Source organism: Pholcus phalangioides, unplaced genomic scaffold (assembly GCF_987345545.1).
Source record: "Pholcus phalangioides strain wild (caught in Gottingen) unplaced genomic scaffold, Ppha-v1.0 ptg000007l_1, whole genome shotgun sequence".
NCBI classification, from domain to species: domain Eukaryota; kingdom Metazoa; phylum Arthropoda; class Arachnida; order Araneae; family Pholcidae; genus Pholcus; species Pholcus phalangioides.
The window spans coordinates 5,683,464-5,705,751 of NW_028301600.1; the positions used below are offsets into that span (position 1 = coordinate 5,683,464).

General features: G+C 34.5%; 1 protein-coding gene across 3 annotated transcripts in view; it reads right to left on the bottom strand.

Annotated features, from left to right (window-relative positions):
- LOC149084836 (dorsal-ventral patterning tolloid-like protein 1) overlaps positions 1–22,288 on the bottom strand; it is a 148,835-nt gene that overhangs the window by 18,208 nt on the left and 108,339 nt on the right. For 2 of the 3 annotated variants that reach the window (XM_089233858.1, XM_089233857.1), the window contains exons 4-5: positions 17,561–17,751; positions 2,453–2,650 (exon numbers count right to left, since the gene is read on the bottom strand). In XM_089233858.1, the coding sequence (XP_089089984.1) occupies positions 2,453–2,650; positions 17,561–17,751 (389 nt within the window). The remainder of the gene's footprint in view (positions 1–2,452; positions 2,651–17,560; positions 17,752–22,288) is intronic. The other variant, XM_089233859.1, reaches the window with a different exon arrangement.

Sequence of the window (22,288 nt, forward strand, 5' to 3'; positions counted from 1 at the left end):
CCCTTGGTTTCACACAGAATTTTTAGTTTCATGGTAAAAGAAGAGAAAAATTGTTCGTATCGTTGCATATGTTGATGCAAATATAATTTAAATATTCTAAGTATGAATAATCAGATTCGGGAAACTTAATTTTGGTAAAGACTGGGAATTTTAGTTTCAATACAGTGGAAAGTTAGAACAACCGAAAGTTATACAAATTATTCGAAGGAAATTTCAGGCTTCATTATTTTACAGGCAACATTAAGCGACATGAATCCAGTTACCAAATTCACTGAATAAATTACTTTTTTGAACTCTATGGTATATTTATTATAGTAGTGAGTATATGAAGTGTTTCAGTTTAGACAGCAAACGAAATTTGCTGCATCCACGCTTGGTACCAGAGCACAATTATGAATGTAGATTTTATTGTGTGACGAGATGACGAAATTTAAGTTTTGGGTTGATTCAAAATTTCAAGTGAAAACTTTAAAAGGAAGGGCAGGAAATGTAAATGAACTATAAGAGAGCGGCACTCGAACGGGATGAAAAACTCTGTCCACCAGCATTTAGTTACTTCTGAAATGGAACTTTGTGGGAAGAATCGGATTGTTTCACAGGATCCACTTAAGAGAAGTCATCCATTTGGAATTCATGGAGGACATGCACACAATGACTCCAAAGGTCTACAAAATGAGCATACAATGGGAAAACACAGAAGCTTAGTTGCCCACCTGAATTGTTGGGAAACGGAGCCTCCTATCGTCTTCGGGTGACGTATCCAACAATGTGAAGGATTCATTTTCTTTTTTTTCATATGATTTGAAATTTTTAAAAAATTTTAGATACAGTAAATTTATTACAGCAGTGTTTCTCAAAGTGTGCGTCGCGGCGAGGTGGAGATATTGATTTATGGGCCCATATATGTTTTTAAGGGGTTCTTTTATAGGTGTGTGTGAAAACATCTACTAAACTATTTATTCTAGGGAGCCGCATCTGAACTATGAATTGGGAAAGGGTTTGATAACCACTGTATTAAAGTAATGTATGGTCGACGTTTCAAGCAGAAAACACCAAGCCCAATTTTGAGATTTTGCCAATTTAAATGCACGTTGACGAGTGCATGGTTGCTCATTTTGGTTCAAAACCTCATTTCAATTACGAATTGAATGGTGCTATTATTCCGGATGCAACTAGGATAACCGATCTGGGTATTCTTATTGATGAGCAGCTTAGGTTTTCTGAAAATTGTTTAGCGGTGGTCAAAAAATCGAATAGAATGCTCGGTTTCATTCTCAAAAAGGTCTCTTCACGTTCTCCTAAAGTGATCCTTCCACTTTTCCGGGGCTTAGTTCGTCCTGGATAGTCTAATAGCTTACTCTCAAACTCGTCCATATATAAATGGACGCGTTTGAGATATCACACAAAATCGGGAAGATGGGATTTCCTGTTGCTAGAGAGACACCTTCTGTCTGGGTGCAAAACTTGTCACAGAAGCTGAAGGCTGTTTGTGAATGTGAGATTGCATATTTCTTCTATTTCAGGCTGTGAAAAACTGTGTTTTAAGTCGTCTTTCTAGACAACTAATACTGCCAGTCATGGGAATGTTAGTAGCAAACATTGAAACTATGTCAAAAGACACCATGCTAAGTTGTTTGGGTTCAATTGTACGTATTATTTGAGCGAAGCTTGATGAAATTCTAACTGTATTATTATTTGGCTTAGTGAGTGGATAGAGAATCGGAACAAAGAATTTAGCGAAGTTGTATAAAGCTGTACCAATGTTAGCGACTACGGGACGGAGAGATAATGTTGCTTTGTGTACTTTGGGTAGGCCATAGATACGTGACAAAATGGCGTTTGATGGAATTACGCTCTTTTTTGCATGCGCGGGAAGGGAGACACTCGTTTTTACCACTTCTTTCAATTTTCCTCAAGTGGTAATCGGATGGATTTTTCTTTAATTCTTTATAAGGACTAGTCGAATTATGTGATGTCATTAACTTCGAGTCTTGCTCTTTGGGCATTATCTCAATTTGTCCCCCTCTATCTGCTCCAGAAATTACGATATTTTTGTCATTTTTACAAAATGATAAATCGGGAAAAAAATATTCTTTTCAAAAATAGGTGACAAGTTCTAGAAGGTTTTCTGATTTCCACTGTAGCAGTTATACCGCGAATCAGGAAAATTTGAAAAAACCGCTTAAAGGGTTAATCATTTCCAGTAATCTTAAGTAAATGCAATTAGCTACGAATTTTCCGTGGATAAGAGCAAACATTAATCATACACTTTTGATTTATTGGTATGATGTGACCTCGGCAAGCAGAATCCTCGTGGTTTGATTGGATTGGATTTCCGTAATTTGAGAATTAGTCCGACCATTAATTTTGAGGTGTCACAATCCAATAAGACAAAATAAAGCAGATAAAAGCGTGTAAACAGATGCGCAATAATCAGTCCTTTTTTACTCACCGATGCTTCCGTATAGTTGTAGCTCGAGTATACGAACGTAAATGCGTTTAGTATGTTCAACGCGAATCAGCCAAACGCATTCGACGTCCTTTGGGAAAGACTGCGGATATCCAGGGGAAATAATTACTCCTCCGACTCCAGTTTCCGTTCCACCACATCCGGCAACATGGCGAGTGCTCGGGGCTGGTGCAATATGCTCTGTCAACAGCATGCCAGGTGAAAGAGAATAGAAAAAAGAAAACAAAAACAACACTAACCTCAGTACGTCAGAGTTATGAATTATCCAATATAAGCACAATTTGAGACATTACAACATAATCAGTCTTAATTAGATACAGCTCGGTTTCCTACTCACAGCTACAGACACTCACTTTACATACCTACCTATGAAGCACATGTTTTTAGGATTGGTGTCCAAGTCACATTCACGAGTAATTGGATACGAGTCCATAGACATATATTAGCTTGACAAAAAAAAATTTTTTTGCAAATAATATTGCAATTTATCAAATTCTCTATTTCAAACAATTAGATTATAAATGGTTCATCAGTCACGGTGATGAAGAGACATCAAATGAATGGGATTTGAAATTATGGTTGATATTAAGAAATGAATTTTATTATTTACAAAAAGTATTGAATCCAAACAAGAAAACTATTACTAACTTACGGGCATATTCGCACAAGAGGTCTTATACTTTATTTTATGGAAGCTTATATATATATATACAGGGGAATAGGAAAGTTCCCTGACAGCCGTTGATATTAGAGGCATACTTCCAATCAGATAAAGTATCCGAATAACGTGTAGATTTCAGATAGGGCTCCATCGTTTATATTGCAAGGGGTCGTACACAGTTATCGAAATAAAAAATTAACATTTTATTTGGTCACCCTGTCCCAAAAATTCCAAATAGAAACTTGTTGCCTTGTTTCTCCTGAGGTCAATGAATGTGCAATATTCGTCGAGGTATTTGAATTCTAAAATCAGAGAAAATATGGAGAAGAACAGTATATAGAGCTTGTCCGTTAGTTTATGTGTTCTTTCTCAACGTTTGTGAAATTTTTGAATTCAAATATCTCGGCGAATATTGCGGTTAAAAAGTGAAACTTTTTTGTCGACCTTAGGAGAGGCAACGACTTTCTGGTTGGGATTTTTTAAATCTAATAACGATACAAACCCTTGCAATATGAAATGACGTATCTGAAGTTTAGACGTTATTTGGATACTTTTTCTAATTAGAAGTATGCCTATGGGATCAACGGTTATATAACCTGTACTCAGAGTAGAATATACCTATATGCAGCGAGTGAGTAAATGTATTTCTCAAAACAATTTTGGATTGAGAATCGCACTGCTGCAATTATTTGTGATGTACAGTTGTACTTTGTGATGCACTCACACTGACATATCTTTTTGAAGAGACATGGACACATTCAAATTGGCATTTTAAGTTGCAAAACTGAAAGCCGAATCCGACCAGTGCATTGGTTAGCTGATAATATTATTTCATCTTTATACATACGGTACTGCCATTAGTAGAATATTTGGCAATATTCTATTGGTTGTTTTTGGAAGGATTAAGTTGTGTTGGAGATATCCCCGTGTACCCATACGTGACATCAATACGTTACTATTTCATATCCAAGTTTGTCATAAGATACTAGTACACACTGATATAATTCGATTGATTACCGGGAGTGATAACGCTCCAGTTGCATATAGCTTGATGTGTAAAGCAAGTTGATGAATGCTCGGGGAATACGTTCATTCATTCACCGGAAATATCAGAAAAGCATCATGATTATACTTACTGATGAATAAATACTACCGGTGTATTTATTACTCGCAAGAGTTCATGCGGCCCTGCTTCTAAAGTGACACAACTAAAAAAAGTTTTTATCTAGTGATATTGATACAGTTTATGCTTTTAACATGCGCGTTTCTGATAATATCAAAAAGGGCAATAGCTGTTGTTGACTACTTATGTTGACTGGTTATATACAGTAAAACCTCGATAAGTCGTCACCTCAAGTTATCGAAAAATTATGACCTCTTAAGCGGAGTGACGACTTAAGAGGAGTTCTGTCAGTTTTAATGTGCAATGTTATGAAAAAATCGTATAAATTTAAAGTAATAGGATATTTATTAAAGTATGAATCAAAATAACAATATTAATAAAGGAAACAATTATTTTCCGGATATTATGCTGAGGTAAGCTCGGAAAGAAAAGTCACCACGTCTCCGCCGGGACTCGAACCCAGGCCCTCTTGCATACCGGGCAAGCATGCTACCGGGTATGCAAGAGGGCCTGGGTTCGAGTTCCGGCGGAGACGTGGTGAATTTTCTTTCCGAGCTTACCTCAGCATAATATCCGGAAAATAATTGTTTCCTTGATATCTCCGGCTGAGAAAGAAGCCATCTATATCTCTCTAATATTAATAAAATTTATAGATTGCGAAAGAAAAAATAATAGCAATTTTTTTTTTTTATCTCTTATTACTTAAATTATTGTGGTGAAATGTACTGTACACTTTGATTTATACTAGTAATTTTTAATTTAGACTAACAGAGCAACTGTTTGAATAAGTAGCTTTTCTTCATAACAGAACTCTCTATTGCACATTAATTTTATATAGACATCAAATTTAATTTTAGTGTTTGAATTCTTCATCAGTAGTTCATGATACAACTACAAAGTAATCTCGAACACTTTTGACTGGGTGGAGGGGCCGTGGGCAGGGAAAAGTAAACAGAAGACCTCAACTTGGGAAAGAATGTCTAATTTTTTTCAACAAAGATATTTTGTTTAAATTTCAAGCCCTAAATTAGTAGAGTCCATGCTTTCTATGATTACTTATTATCCGTGCTCGCGCGTTGCACTTTGACTTTAACTTGATTAATTTGATTCTTCGACTAACATAATTTTTGATTTCTTTGCACTATATGTTATCTTTGACATATCAATAAATTTTGTTTTTGCCGGAGATGCCCCCCCGGGGGGGGGGGCGAAGTGCTTACGTTGCTTCTTGTGACAGAGCTTGGGTGTCTCACGTTTTGTCCAGTTTCTCCAATGGAGCCCAGGCAGAAATGAGATCTAGCTTGAACAGTCCCCAACGTTCCAAAAACCTTATAAGGCAAATGAACTTCCTCAGCGTAACTTTCGTTACTTAAACTGTTCCGTTTGGGTATATAGGATTTTATGGTGACTTTTAAGCATATGGCAATGCTGTTAACAAGCTCTTTTTTTAATGGGAGCCATAAAAATAGTTTGTTCCTTTTTCACAAACTTTTTCATAGTGACGACTTAACCGAAATTAGCGACGAGTAAACGAGGGTTTAATAATATTGTGGCCTATGAGAGCTGGAAGTGGAAGGGTCTGAAGAAAAATGACGACTTAACCGGAGTGACGACTTATCAGGGTGACCACTTAACGAGGTTTTACTGTATTTATACAGAATGTCCTGTAAGTGCTAATGTGGCCTTTATCTCATCAACTGTCCGTCGTGTAGGACGGACAGCTGATGATTTCAATTTAAATGCTCAAAAGGCTTTCAAAAATTCCCCTGTACCAGTTTTGAGAGTGAAAATAAAAAGAACCCTAACTTTTTATACGGTCCCCTTGTCCTCTAACTTCCAATTATAAAATTATTACCTTGTCTTTCCTGATGCCAACAACGAAAAAAAAATGTCATGTTTCTACGTGCAATATTCGCTAGGATATTTGAATTCAAAAATTGGAGAGAAGTTATAAAAGAACAGCAAATCTTACAGCACCGTTCCTTTCTCTCATTCATGCAGTCCTTTTCCAATTTTTCTCCGATTTTTGAATGCTAATATCTCAGCAAATAATGCACCAAATAAGGGCAAGAAATTTCTAATTGGAAGTTAAAGGACAAGGGAACCGTACAAATAGATTTTTTTTATTTTGTTTCACGCTGTATTTTTACTCCCAAAACTAGTACAGGGTAATTTTTGAACGCCTTTTGAGCATTTTTTAAACCGGAACTATACTTCTACGACGGACGGTTGATGAGATAAAGGTCGTACTATCACTTACAGGACACCCTGTATATTATAAATAATAATTATAGCTGTTATCATTTTTGGCGATAACAGAAAGCGCATGTTCGAAGCAAGAACAATGTCATATAATTAGATGAAAAACTATTTTAAGTTATGTCACTTCAGAAGCTGGTTACAATATAATGTTAACTGGAAACAAAACGTATAGAACTAACTCACCAGGAAGTAAAAATGCAAAATTCTTCTTCCACCATGATTGTAAATGCATGATTTTCAACGAGAATGCTTGTTAGAAAGAGTATTCACAGATAACGTATTTTTATTCAATCTATCAGTAGAATTCTGAATAACATCATATGTTGATTCGAAACAGGAATCAAGCTACACGTACGGTGAAAAACGCTATTGATTCTTCGTGAAATATACAATTTAAAATGTCTACGGGAGAAAACAAAACATAAAATATGTCAAAAGCGTTTCATTTTACCCACTGAGACACATAAATTGCCGAACAAAGTCAGCTAATGCGATAAGAAAACTTTTTGGAGAAGTAATCAACACAGAACTGGATCTAAAGTTTCAATTTTTCAACATTAATGCGATTTTTTTCCTTTCCGAGCTTGAGAGGAGATAGAAATTCGATTTAGATCCAAATACTCTTGGTTTTCAATTCAGTTTCCTTAGAAGAAATTGTTGTTGACAGTTCTTTTGAGACACTAATGGAATCATGATTGAAACGCATTAAAATTATGTGCCGAACCAAATAACTCGCGGGAAACTTCATTATAGCGTAGTAAGAATCTAACCAGTTTTTTTAAAATTCAAATTTGAAAAAAAAATATGTGAATTTTAAAAATACACTTTTGTGTATATCATAAACTGACAAGTTTGAACATTGACAAACATACAAAGCGAAGCTTAGATATTTAAAAAATAATATGTACCAGTCTTTTCAAATAATTAAAAACGAATTGTTTGCATCACAATATTACGCATTCAGTATAAAATGATAAGATTTATAAAAATTGTAGAGATTGTAGAGAAAAGGATTAACGTAAAAGGTTATCGTAAAAACTTGAATAAAGTACCGTCATGAACTCAATCATGTTTCAACAGCAGTTTAGATGAAAACTACAAAAAAAAAAAAAAAAAAATACGCTTTACAGTATTCTGAGAAAAATCGTTTGTGGGAATTCGCTAACAAAGTTTCTCGCTCTTTTATATGATCTTTTCTTTCCTTTGATCAAATTCAAAGTTTTTAGCAATGCAGTTCACAATTTCGTTTAATCGAATAAGGCCGATATGTTTCCGTGCTTTTCTGTCGATGAAAGAGAGAAAAGTTTGTATGGAATGATATCGACCGAGTCGAACAAAAGTATTTGTGCTTTCCCCGAACAAACTAAACTAGTGTTTTGTAATCGAAATTAGTCCCGAGAGTAATCTATTGCTGTTTAACGAGGGTTGGGTAAGCGATGTAGAAATTCGCAGACATTTAGTCCAACTATTCATTAGGTAAGGAATAGTTTATTTGCCGTAAAGCACAAAGGCAAGTAAATCTCCGTACGAATTTATAGAAAGAAATTTACTCTGTGGAAGAGATTCTCGAATATAATATTCCGTTTAAAGTATATAGAGAGAGTAAAGTATACAAGTGAAGTATTTTCTGTTAGACATTACAAAAAAAAATTATCTTTTGCATCATCCGATTTCATTACGACCGAAAAGACTTCATCGTATGAATACTTATCTAAACGATTATTTGATGTGGAATGTTATTATTGTAAAGAATGAGAATTTTCATGGCTTATTTTTTCCATTTTCATCCGTTGTGTATTGATGGTTCACACCTCCCCAATAAAAAAGTATTAAATTTTTTTTAGAAAATTCCGATGTTAATGGGTGCTGTTTTAGCACATTTTTAATTGAAACTATACATCAGAACAGCAATTTAATTAATTAGAGTGGATTGTTAAATTAGCTGAAATGGTTAATTGTGGTTAAAATATAAATCGCCCTGATTTTAATGTTATTTACAAACAGACAAAACATTACTTAGCAAAGTTGAATAATTTTGACCATGAATTTTATTTCATACAAATACAAATACAAGGCCACAACAGGTAAAATGCCCAACGAGGAGGTTGAGAAAAAGATGCCCATAACAAGTATGGATGTCATATATTTCTAAAATACATCAACCCAATTAAAAATGTAATTACAAAAATTATAAACAACGTATATTTTCAATCCCCTAATTTTGTAAACTTTTATGAACACGTAAAACTTCAACAGCTCTCGAAAATTTGCACCTACAAGGAATCACCTCTTTCTAGGTAAAAATGTACTGTACACAGTGAAACCTCGCTACAGCGATACTCGATAAATCCCTCTACAACGTTATTTATCAAATATTGTTTGGAAATGTCTTTACTCTAATGCAGTGGTTCCCAATCCCACACCCCCTTGGATAATACGTTTCTTATCTGTTAGAAAATTCAGGTTTTTTCTGTAGTTGATTACATTAATTATCTAACAATTAATTTCAATGAATTATTTTACTTATTGTTTAATGTCTTTTCGGCTATAGATAATATTTAATTTTGGCTTGATTTTTTTTAATTAATTCAAAAAACTAAACTAAAAAAACTTACTATTTTTTAACATGTTTTTGGGATTTCATTGAATCGTTCTTCACTTATTGATTTCCAAATAATATTGATTTCGTCTTCCACTTGAATATCGTTGAGGGTTTTATTACCCCACGCAACAATCGTATAGGTAGGGTCTAACCTAGACCCTCCTATCGAGACGGTGGCCAACTGTCCCCTTACATACATTATTGACGTATCGAAAAAATGATTTTGGGTCAGAGCCAATGTTATCTGCCAACCAAGATTCAACTTCCTTTTTACTATCCCTTATCGCTTTCTTCAACAGTCTTCTTTTATCAGTAAACAATGATAGGTCACCTTGTCCACTTTTATACTCTCTGAATGCTCTTTTCTTTCCAAGATAAAGGTTACGCACGCTATCCGTGAACCATAGAGGGTGCGATGTACAAACACGCTTTTTTCGAACAAAGGGTATGACGTCGTGCAAAACAGAGGACAGCTTCGTACTAAATTGTTCCCATTGACTTACCTCCCCTACTGATTCCAACCGGTCTTTGAAAACTTCCGCTAACCTTCCTCTCAAAACATCAAAGTTAGTTCTCCGAAAACAAGGAACCAGTCTTTTGTTATCAACCTTACTCGAAGAAAACCTACAGAGAAAACTGATGATACGATGATCACACACTGGAAGAATCTCGTCCCCCACCGAAACATGTTCAACAAGATCCTCGGAACTAGTAAGAACTAAATCCAAAATAGCAGTACCCCTAGTGGTTTCTGATACATGCTTATACAAAAAATATTCGAGCACCAACTTAAGAAAGTCTCTTTCATACTCTCTAGATGAAAGGTTCTCCCAATCAATACCTGGGTAATTGAAATCCCCAAGTATGATAACCCTCCTACGCTTACACATATAGATCATTTTTCATATTTCATCATGAAATTTGGCGATGTAGTTTGGATCCCTATTCGGTGGATTGTAACAAACCCCAACAATAAGTTTATGATATCTTTTGTTTTCAAGCTCAACCCATATAGTTTCAATAAAGTTTCAATCAACCCATATAGTTCAATTTTAATAACACGAGGTACCAATGTAAGAAAACCACGAAATAGTTTAAGTAAATAATGGTATTTTTTTCTCAACCGAAATGGAAAACAAGTAGGATCGGTAATCGAAAAAGAAACTTTTACGAACGCAAAATTCGTATGACACATTTCTGCTAGCAGAAGTCAGAAGATAAGGTGCCATAATATTGGTATGATCCATATTTGTTAGGAATTGAACATTTTTTATCAGCATTTTAATTTTTCTGAATGATCAGTCAATATGTTGGAATTTTTTTTCAATCTTGCTCCTCAAAAAATGCTCTTCCGCAACCCCGATTGGGAACCATTGCTCTAGTGTTATAAACTGCTGTCTCTCAAAAAAAAAACAATAACCCCTCTACAACGATATTTATTCCTTGGTCCACAGAATATCGTTATACCGAGGTTTCACTGAATTTACTTAGCCGTATTTTGTACTGAATTGACATTAAAATATATACAGTAGCGCTTTTGACAAATTGCAAGTCTTTTGACAAATGCAATAATTCTTGTAGTGCCAGCTCATTTGCATGCATTTCTTTGACTTTGACATATGTAAAGCAGAAGAAAGATATTTATCGACACCTGTAGCTGAAATTTGTTTATTTTTTCGGTTAATGAGTCTAATTTTGTCTAATTTTGGTTTTTGGGTGGATCGAAAGTGTTTTGACAAATATAGCTAAGTCGAATATAAAAGTAATTAATTCTTATTTAATATGAATTTATGGTAGGATTATGCAGAATACATAACGGACACTCTGATACTTAAAGAATATTCGTTGGATGTTTTCGTGAAAGCGTAAATAAGGCTTTAAGTATGGCGTCCAGCTCAAGTGACAAGTGATTTTGCTATTTCAAGACAGTCCATAAGTTTGCGTAACCATGTTTAATAATCTTGGGACAAAGTAATTTTCTTTCAATACGACCAAAGATGACACCAGATAAAATAAGATAGATAGATAGAACAATCAAAATGCAAGCAAAGAGAGATCCTCAAAATGTCCACTAGGCAAAAGAACCTGATTAATTTATATCAAAACACGGACTGAATGTGAGTGCATCACTTGTAAAACGTTGGCTGAACATTATGAGCTTACTTAGTTGTCCTCTCCAAGCGAAAAAAAATCGTTATTTAATTACAGAAGGGCAAGGGAGAGGGAGGATTGGATTGTGCCAACCTTCGCATTGACAAGAGAAACTGTACAAAGTACAAATAAGTGATGTATAATACACACATATGAGATATTACAGGTTCTTATAGGTCAAGGCCAACCCTTGGCACGCGTGACACAATTGGCAAGCCATGGTGTCAGGGGAGGCACGTGAACGTTTTTCAAATATTAAAAAGAGAAATTCTATATTCCATTTTTCAATCAAAAAAATTCTCTCCAACTCCTTTAAGCAATGATGGATTTTAGGCTGCAATATAATAATTATGTGAGAGAGATGGCTTTCTTATTCAATGTGATTCGGTTCGGTTTTTCATCTTTGAGTATAGTTGTGGCTGAACGTCCAATATTTACGAGCTCCAGGATCGTCAACATGGGGGACGTGCATTGTAAAATACAGCAAAACGGACAGCGGCGGGACAAAAAAATTCGTCCGAAAAAGAGGGGTGACCGTTTATCAGAGGTTTGAAATGCATACTTTTATTATACAAGGGAAAATTATTATTTGGCAGTAAAAGAGGGGTGACCGCATCTCAGAGGTGTCCGTTAAGAGATGTTTTATAGTACAATCACATTGTTTTATACATTTTTATTCAACCATGAAGGGAAATGAAGGGAAATGAAGGGAAGGGAGCTAAGCTCTCTCACAAAGTTTATCGGGAGCGGAGGACCCCAAGCACCGAGTCCTCAGTTTCCGTTATCTATGTCCAACATTGTCAAGATATTTCTTGATATTTTTCATATTTTTGATAGTTCTAGATATTTTTCAAGTGTAAGGAATAAAATTTTGGTCATAAAAAATCGTCCCCTTCAGTTGGCGTCCTAAAAATCGGCCCCTTCAGATAGCGCCTCCTGCAGCAACGTAGTTCGCAGGATTCAAGTTCCTGAACGTGGTGTAGGTAAGGTCAACTTCTACTGATATAATATAAAATCCGCATTGCAATAATGGAATTTATGACTCAAAAATAGAAACAATTTAGAAGTAAAAAGTGACAAAGTGAGCATTTTTACAAAAATATAGAGGACAGCCGAACAATATTTTGCAGGAACGGCTCGTGTCTTGTAAAATGGGACTTATGGTCCGCGCGTTGAAATACATAGAGTGGCACGCGCATCGAAAATAATCTTGATTATGTCACGGCTCGAAAAAAGTTGTGCCACCCCTGTTATAGGTAATTATTAAAAGGTATTATAGGTTCTTACTGCTAAACACGAAGGCGAAAGTGGGAATGTTTTTCTGCTAAAGATATTGGTCCCTGTTAAAGGGACACAGGTTTCGTTACAAAAATATATTTCATAACCACAAAAACTTAACGTCCTTAACGACGTGACACATGCTGCTATTACTGATATTCCAGCCAGACAATGACAGTAAATATAGCTGAAAAGTCATTATAAATTACCTGAAAGGGGCAACAAAATAAGAGTTTTATGGGTGGTGAAGTCATAGCTATAACTTGAATACCATCTACGTAGCGTGTTTTTTAAGTAAGTACCGTTTTGAAATAAAAAGAAAACAAGTTGACTTTCCTTAACAATTTTTTTACATGAAAGCCTGTACCTTAATCTACTTCTTAACATAATTTCCACCAATATAAAGGCATTTATCATATCGTACAACCAGCTTTTGAATCCCATCCTCATAGAAGTCTGCCCCCTGATTTGACAACCACTACAACACGGCCGTTTATACCTCATCATCGTCGTCATGGCGCTGACCACCCAGATGCTTCTTCAAATTCAGGAACATGTGGTAGTCACTGGGTGCTAGATCGGGCTATACGGAGGGTGATCAAGTTGTTCCCAACGAAATGAGGCGATGAGATCTTTGGTTCGATTAGCCACGTGTGGGCGGGCATTGTCATGAAGCAAAACGACCCCCTTACTCAACATGACATGCCTTTTGTTTTTGATTGCACAACTTTCGATAATTTAAGCATTCGGTCACAATTTCATAGAGAACACTTCTGTAAATTTGAGGAAACTCATTAGATAATGACGAAATCGTAAAGAGTCTGTTCTCCCTCAATTTTTTGTCAACTTTCTACACTAAATCTTTAGTAAAGACAGAAGGTCGCCCACTTCGTTCCTCATCATGAACATTTGCGCGGTTATCTTTAAAAGCTCTAACCCATTTCCGTACCATTCCATCGCTCATAATGTTTCCTCCATACACTTCACTGATCTCACAATGATTTTCAGCCGCTTTCACGCCTTTAGCACGAATCACAGTGCGTATTTCACAGTCGGAGGCATTTTAAATACTTACAAACAAACTTAAACATGGTCGAATGGTGTCTGTGGTTTTCCAACAGATGTAGGTACACAGCGCGCGTGTGCGGAATGCCGACCGCAGCGCTGCAGCGTCAGAATTTCAAACTTACTTATTTAAAAACATGCCTCGTTCGTAGCATTTATGGATTGAGTTCGATACATCAGTCGGATCTAGAAATTATGTGAATTGGATGCTTTTTTCAGTTGTGTGAAAAAAGAATGGAAAAATATACCCCCTGACCACACACACACAGGCATGGGACGAACTTATTGGGTCCATACCAAAACATGGCAAGTAGTTATACAATCCAAAGGTTTTCCAATGAAGAGTTGGCTCATTCTACTTTATTATGATGCCCATGACATGATGGATTTGACTATTTATTAGTCGTTTGCACTTATGTTTGTGTCGAAAGATTTTTGACCCACAATACAAGTGATTTTATTTTCTGATTTTACAAAGTGTAAATATGAAATTATTTTCCGGTCATAATAGTTTGCAATGAGATTGAGTGTTTGTGTTTCATAGATTTCATTAAAAAATTCGAATACGAAATTCGTCGACAAATTTATTGTTATCAAAAGACTTTTGAGTGCTACTGTACTTTCGAAAATACTGAAAAAATTGAGAAAAGAAATAGGTATAATTGGTTGTTTTAAAACATGCATTTCCCATGTATATTCAACTATACACGGAACCGATAACCATTACATTAAAATTATATTATGGGAAACTAGAATTTTTGAAAGATATAAAAATTGAAAAAAAATATATTCAAAGAAAATATTCTTTATTCTATTATAGATAAAAACTGTATATTTTATGAGATCGTGTTGCTATGCATCTTAATGCCATATAAAGACAAAAAAGAGAGAGAGAGCTACGGCTGGTTACATAAGATGAATGATCGGACAATTGCTCATCTATTCCCGCACGCCATGGCGTCACTGTGGTCGCAACAGGATCCTGACCACTTTATGGATAGCTATCACCTTCCTATTTATTCTCGGACACACAAGAAAAAAAAAAACAAGCCATGTATGAAGTTTACTTGCTGAAGCAAAAAACATACTCAGAACTCATTTTTCCTTACTGTCATTATCAGCCTGGCTGCCATGAAAGCAAATAGAGGAAACGAGTTGTAGCCGTTGGTTTCCCATCATCTCTGACGTTTCCCGGGTGATTCTTCGTTGAGCACTTGATGCATTTCGGTAATATCTTTTGAATAGTGCAGTAAAACCCCTATTAACGGTCACCCTTCAGATGCGGAAATCCCTGTTTTATGGATAAATAAAAATATCCCGGCAAAAAGACTATTTAAATAATACTAATTAAATACGGTCACGGACACCATTTTTATCATTTGTTCAACTGGTATAAAACCCCTGTATATATATACGGACACTAATAGTTGTAATTTTATTTCGTATTATGGTCACTAGATGGCAGCAAAAGTTTAAATGTTTGATCAACTTTTTTATATTTGGCTACTTATGAATGAATATTTGGCTTGAAGTTTGTTAATGTTTGGCACCTCTGATGTTCGTTTAGAATCTGAAATCATGTATTGCTGATTGTGGTTCTATATTTTACATTATTCCCCGTTTCTGTTTAATATGGTCAGCTCTAATATAATCGTCGCTCTCTATCACTAAGAGAAAAAAAATTGATGTCTCAAATACAGTGAAAAACGTAAAATTGGAGTTCGTGGTGCAAATGCAATGACTAAATACATTTTCCTGCTAACGCAATAACAAAAGTCATTGGATTTAGTCTTTCAGCTTAAACTACATTTTGAAAAGGTTGAAACACTCAGCAAAATCCACTACACTGCGACGGATCAGTTTTTCCAAAAGATGTTAATTCAGCATGTAAACTTTTGCATAATATTTTTTTTATAATTTTAATTTCGTACCTATGCAATAATTATGTATTTTCATAACTTTAAACACATCTCTATTATCAGAATTTCATTCATATTCAAATAAACAACTATTTCAGTTACTGTTAATACTATATAATACAATTAACACAGGAACCCTCTCTGATACGGTTGCCCCTCTGTTATGGACAATGTTTTTTTGTCCCGCGAGTCTTCGAAAAAGAGGGGTTTTACTGTATTGCTGAAAGCCAAATAAAATGGACATCACTCAGTCTCGTGGGTGATTTATTCAGGCAACATACGGAATTTTTTTTTTTTTGTCGTTACTTATTTTACCGCTCAATTTAATGCGTGCTTTCAATTTTTCAAAATGACTTTTAAAAATATTTCATTCCATTGCAAATCCAATGCAAAAACTTTCTTGTTTCAATCAGTTGATTTATACAATCCACGACACTTGAGGTGATAACATTGGGACTAGGTGTTTCTGATAATAATAACAGAATGATAACTATATCCGAGAAGTCCCTTCTCAAGTGGGATGACCATACATTTCGTTTGATTGAACGGGACGTGTGTTAAACGAGTATTAGTAAAACTGTTTTTCTTTCCCACACAATTGGTTACAAAAATGTTTCAATCGTTCAATTTTTTTAATTCTATTTTGAAACGGAACCTCATTTTTTCCCCTTTAGGCTGAAATTCTGCATTTTCGTTATTCAGCCATTGCCAGGCGTTAGAATGGAACTGTTCAATCTACATCACAAATTAACATATTTTTTTAATGTGCACATTACGTTTGATAATCGCTTGAGAAAGTCTCTCGGGAGCAATTTGAATCTAGTCAACAGAAAGAAACTGAAGGAAAGCGCTTTTTTTTCGTCATACATTTCACTATATGTACACTATATGACCACTAGGTGAAAAATTGGCGCTATTTTATCGCAATTATCTTTTTTCCATTTTCAAAATAACATATACACCAAGTTTCAATGAAATACATTCACCACAACGGGCGATACGTAGGTCGGAGTAGTGTCAGTATAATTAAGCTGAGATTGTTGTCAGCTGAATTACACTGATACTACTCCAGGGCCGTAACTAAGATTTTTGCCGTCATCAAAATTTTAAAATTCGATAATTTTATAACGATGTTCTTTGTTAACACTTAAAATTACCCCCTAAATTTTGTCGTCCGGGGCAGTTGCTCATCCCTAGTTACGGCCCTGACTACTCCGACTTACGTTCTTTTTTTCTGCCATGGTCCTACAAAGGAAAGTTTCATCAAAATACCTCCATCAGAATGAACGCTACATACGTTTGATTAGTGTCAGTTAATTTGTAACCGCAATGTATAAATGTATACAAGAAAAAACTTTTTGAATGCGATTTTCTTGGATTGCTGTTTTTGATTTTATCCGTAAGATTAAAAAAAGGCACCAAAAATATTGAAATTTTGCAGAAATAGTTATTCGACGCATGTTAGTATAAAATGAAGTTTTATGAATTTTTTTAAATTTTGGAAAAATAATTCCAAAATCTGAATTCAAAATTTTTAAAAATACTTCCTATCGATAAATTGCCAAATTGGAAGTTCATTTTGCTAACAACACGTATCGAATTACTGGAAATTTCCAAAGTTTTTTCGGTGCAGTAGTAATTTTTTAATCTTACGGATGAACTCAAAAACTGCAATCTGAGAAAATCACGTTCAAATGCTTTTCGCGTTCAAATCACGTTTTCTTATATACGTTTATAATTACTATAATTAATTACTTATTTCTTTTATTTTGAAAGTACAAATAAACCGACTGAAGCGAATTTTTTTGGATTTGATTTTCCATTGAATGAAATATTTTTTATTCAATTTAGAAAACTCAACTTCAGGGTTTCGTGACACCACTTGAATTTCTATAGGAAAAAAAAAGTTATGTGGATTTACTAAGAAATAGTTGGAAGATATTTAACTACGCGTTAAGTGTATTAATAAATTACAAACCGGAAAACTTAATTTCAAATAGAAATTTTCATCTACAGAATTGAGCCTTACTTTCATCACGGAATTCGTACATTCCGTGAAAACCTCGATGATGAACTATATGGTTCGACCTGAATATGATCTCCGCCCTTGGATGCATCGATTGCAGTGGCGTAGGAACATCTGTACCACAATAACGACCTATTAGCTGTTTTACGTTAGAAGCAGTGATGGTCGATATGTCCACGTAGTCTGTCAAACACCTATTTTAAAAATACAGGATAACTCACATGAACGTTCTGCATAATTCAACGATTCTTTGCATATTCAAATCATATACAAATTGGCCATGTGTGTGGGTGTATTCAAATGAGCCATTGACTACTATGTTAAACAGTACTATGTGTTAAACAGGTCTATGTTAAACTAAAGGGTCTCCTACCTTTTTAACGTGGTAAAAAACTTTCTTATGCAGAAATATTATTAAAAATATTATTTAACCATTGATTTATTTCAAATTTTCACCGCATATATTGATTGTATATGCTATCCTATGCCAGTACAAAAAAGTTTACATATACCTCTGATATACTTTGTTTTTTTTTAATATTTTCAAAAAATGCTTTAAAAATAGCTTGCGCGCATGATAAAATAACATGACATCAATGAAATTGAATAAAAATTGATTAAAAATATAGGAACTATTCAGTTCATTAAATGACAGAAAATATTTGAGATCCATTCACAAATATTTGGGTTATGAAGTTATACTTGGATTATATATCTTTTTTTTTTAATTTTTAAAATAAATTCAATTTTGTATAATAAATTATCAATAGAATCTTTTTCAACGTTTTATGAACTGAACAGTTTTCTTTATTTTGAATCATTTTTTATTCAATTACATTGATTTCATGCAATTTTATCATGCGCGCAAGTTCTTTGTAATGTATTTTTTTGAAAATTCGTAAAAAATTAAATAGTAAAGATGTGTAAAACATTTTACTGGCACAGGATAGCATTCACAATCAAGTATATGTGGTAAAAATTTGAAATAAATCAGTAGAAATAATATTATTTGTAAGAAAGTTTTTTACCATGTTAAAAGATAGCAGATCCCCCTTAAACATATGATGAATAGAATGATTATTATTCAATAGATTTCACGCCAGATGAACATTGTTTACTGCCGTCGAAAAGCATCTGGCAACAATCAGGTTGCTGCTGAGACGTCGTTATACGATGCAGGCACGGAAATTACTCGTGTTGACATTTTTCTTGTTAGCAAGTTTCATTATTTAACCCCCTCTTCGTTGGCCAATTTTGCCAACAAATTTGATTGTTAATTTATTACTTATAGTTTAAGAAACAGTAAAAAGTTACCAAAACGGGAATCCCTGTTTATACGTGGTAAATTGGGAAAGAAATGAGTGAATTGAATTGATTTATTATCGACTAACTGCCCTCACTACCCTCGTGAAGTTTCTTGGTATTATGTATTTCTCTTTTCTCTTGGTATTAGTAACATGTTTGCCTTTTTTGTCCTTGTCCGGAAAGAGATTTTACTACAGTAATTCCTTCAGATTAAGGTTTCCAAATTCCCGACATTTTGGAGCCTTCGTGAGTCGGGAACGGGAAATCGTATTTCCCGAGAATTCCTGAGAATTCTGGAAATCACTTATTTACAACAGAACCCCGTTTATACTACTCTAATTCGTACTTTCTCATTTATACGGCGTTTATGTTCGGCCTCAATTATTCTCTCTATACTTTTTAATATTAAAATATTTCATTTATGCACCACATAACTTCACAACGATTTCACTCCGACTCTAATCCCAAATTTTGGCAGAAGAGCCATTTCACTCGATGTGCGTGGGAATTTTTTGAAATGTCACTTAACACACATATCGTGTATATAAAACACTGCAATTAGACAAATACACTTAATAAACCTTAGATTTTGTCTTATAACCTTTAACAATGAATGGCAAAATACGATATTAAATTTTTGCTATGACAGTCAATAGATTTTTAGAAATCATGTTTCAAACTCAAGTAAAATGACAGAAATAACGTTCTTCATAAAACGCCTTTAAAATTTTCATTCACAGATTACTTGGCGTATAAACGCAACTCTAAGTGGACGTAACTTCGGTTTTAAACGTCATATAAACAAAACAAGGCCTGGTTAGAATCCCAAAAAAATGGGACTTTCATAAAAAATGTGGAAAAATCGATATTTTCTTCCAAAAATACATTTTAAAACGTAGTCGGATACCTTAATCAACTTCTATTGATTCAAATTGTTTTTTCAAGGTTAGTAGTTTAAAATTTCTTTGAGAGAGAATTTTCTCTAATTTTCCTTACACAGTTACCAAAATAACATTTTATCTTTTTTTCATTTTTCTTATTTTGAATATTCTAAATCTGTATGCCGGAGGTAAAGGGCACTATGCCCATTTTCGTCAATATTGGGATAACACTGTTAATTTGCAGTGCTTTCGTCACACTAAACATAGGTATAGGGACACTAAATCCTTTTCAAAATAAATAACAGATATATTAACAAAACGAGCTCTATAGAGAGACATACTGTACTACAAGAAAAAGTTTGTTTGCACCTAAAACTGGATAGTTGAACGACTCTTTTGTAAAATTCCCCTTTTGCCACTCGGTGCCTTTACCTCTGGCGTACGAAAATTCAGACTGAGCAAAAAAAAAAGGTTACATTTATTACCTTTTTTATAGCTTCAATTCCACATATACTTGCCACCAGGGCAGGAACTGGGGTGGGAGGTTACTGCCTCCGGTGGCAAAATTTAAGGGGCGACAGCTTTAGGTGGGAACAAAGAACACGCTTATAGCATTATCGAATTTTAACGTTGTAGGTGTGGCAAAATAATGTTTGCCCCGGGCGGCGAAAATCCTGGTTACCGGCCCTGTTTGCCACTCTAATGTTTTCATAACTATGCTGATCAAATTTTTACATATCCCTTTTTTAAAAAGTTAAAAATGATTATTCATACGTTTCTCAGGCTCATTATATCGTTCTCTCAGTATTAGGATATTATAGTAAGCATGAGGTTACTTTTGCAAAGTTTTTAGAATTGGAAACTGGAAGCCCTCCACCGCTTTTCCATGTATCTTTCTTTCCCCTATTTCTTTTCCAAACAATGCTAGAGAAAATTAATTAACTTTCAATGAATATTCCCCAGTGATTTTTTGAATTTTTTTTATGCTCTATTGCAATATTACTGTGTTGCAACAGAATTTTTCCCGAATTCTCGGGATTTTGGGAATGGGAAATCGTAAAAAATTCCCGCGAACGAACGGGAAGGAATTTCTCGCTCAAAAACCCTGCTTAAGATGTAACTATCTACTCACATGTTACACATATGTTGTAAACTGGGGTTACTTGGGCACTAGGAGGTTATTTGAACCCAAGACAAAAAAAATTTTTTAAATCACTCCTGGGTGCAAATTACACCGTTGTGCTCCTGTTATACGTGGTGCTCCTGTTATGCAAATATAAACACGATTCCACATCTCTTCAACAGGTAGCATCACTAGCTAGTGCCTGAGGTGCCAAATTACTCGTTCCCGTTCTTCCCAGCTTTTTTAGTTCGGGTTATGCTGCTTTGTAATAAAAACATGAATTTTTGTGACCTGATATCTTTCACCTTTACTTTTTTTGCACGCTGCAGTCACACATGCAAGGTAATGGGAAATTTACTTTCCATATATGTGGTCCTTAAGAAAATAACAATAGTTTTAGTTGGATAGAGAGTCAACTTAACGCAATAAAATTTCTAAGTAATGAACCGTGTGCTGATGAACTAAAAATAGGGTTATTTGGATCCAGCCAGGAAATGGTTCAAATAACCCCCAGCTACATGTTTAACTATGCTTTTTCAAATTTAACTGTAAAAATAATTGATATCACCGACTTTTCGGTCAATTTTCTTTCATTAAATGGTTTAGCTACTATTCATGGGAATTTACTTGCAGATCTGAAACTACATATGCCCCGAAATTACACGAGGTTTGCTGGGTGCAGAAAGTGTGCGGATTTTACAGCTGAAAAAATTAGAGGAATGCTGTAAGGTCAGGAGAAATGTCTCAGAGAGACGTATCAGCCCACTTTAAAAAATAAGTAGATCTACTATAAAAAGGGGATCGAATAAAAAGGGAATCGATTTATTAAACAGGCCTGGACATCCAATTGTTTGTACTAGTGAATAAGAGTTGGCCTTTGTCAGTCAATTTAGGTAAAATTGAAACATTATTATCCTTATTAGAACTAGTTAGAAAGATATAAAGGAGTGTTATAAAATATTTCATTCAACATCAAAGATATATTTTCAAATCTAATATCAAATTGCATAAAAAATTCTTACAACTAAAATGTTTCTAAGTGTTTTTTCCCCAGATCTGAGGTTATTACTTTAGCCCATTACCAATTTAAATGGTTTATTTCATGGGAAATGTAGCCTGGGTCCAAGTTACCCGAACCCTGGGGTTACTAGAACTCAAATTTCAATAATTTACTATGTATATATAAAATTAAAATTTTTGTTTGCAAAAAAACCTAGAATCTTAGAAAAATGTAATAAAAGTAGTGAAAATAATGTTATCAGCATAATTAATATTTTTAAGGCTATCCTTTGGTAAGAAATGTACAAATATGTTCACTTTTTGGTTCCAAGTTACGGTACATCTACGCACGTCGCACATAATATACAAATGTTATTCAACGTAGAAAAATCGAGTGATTCATCAGTCAATAGAACTATTATC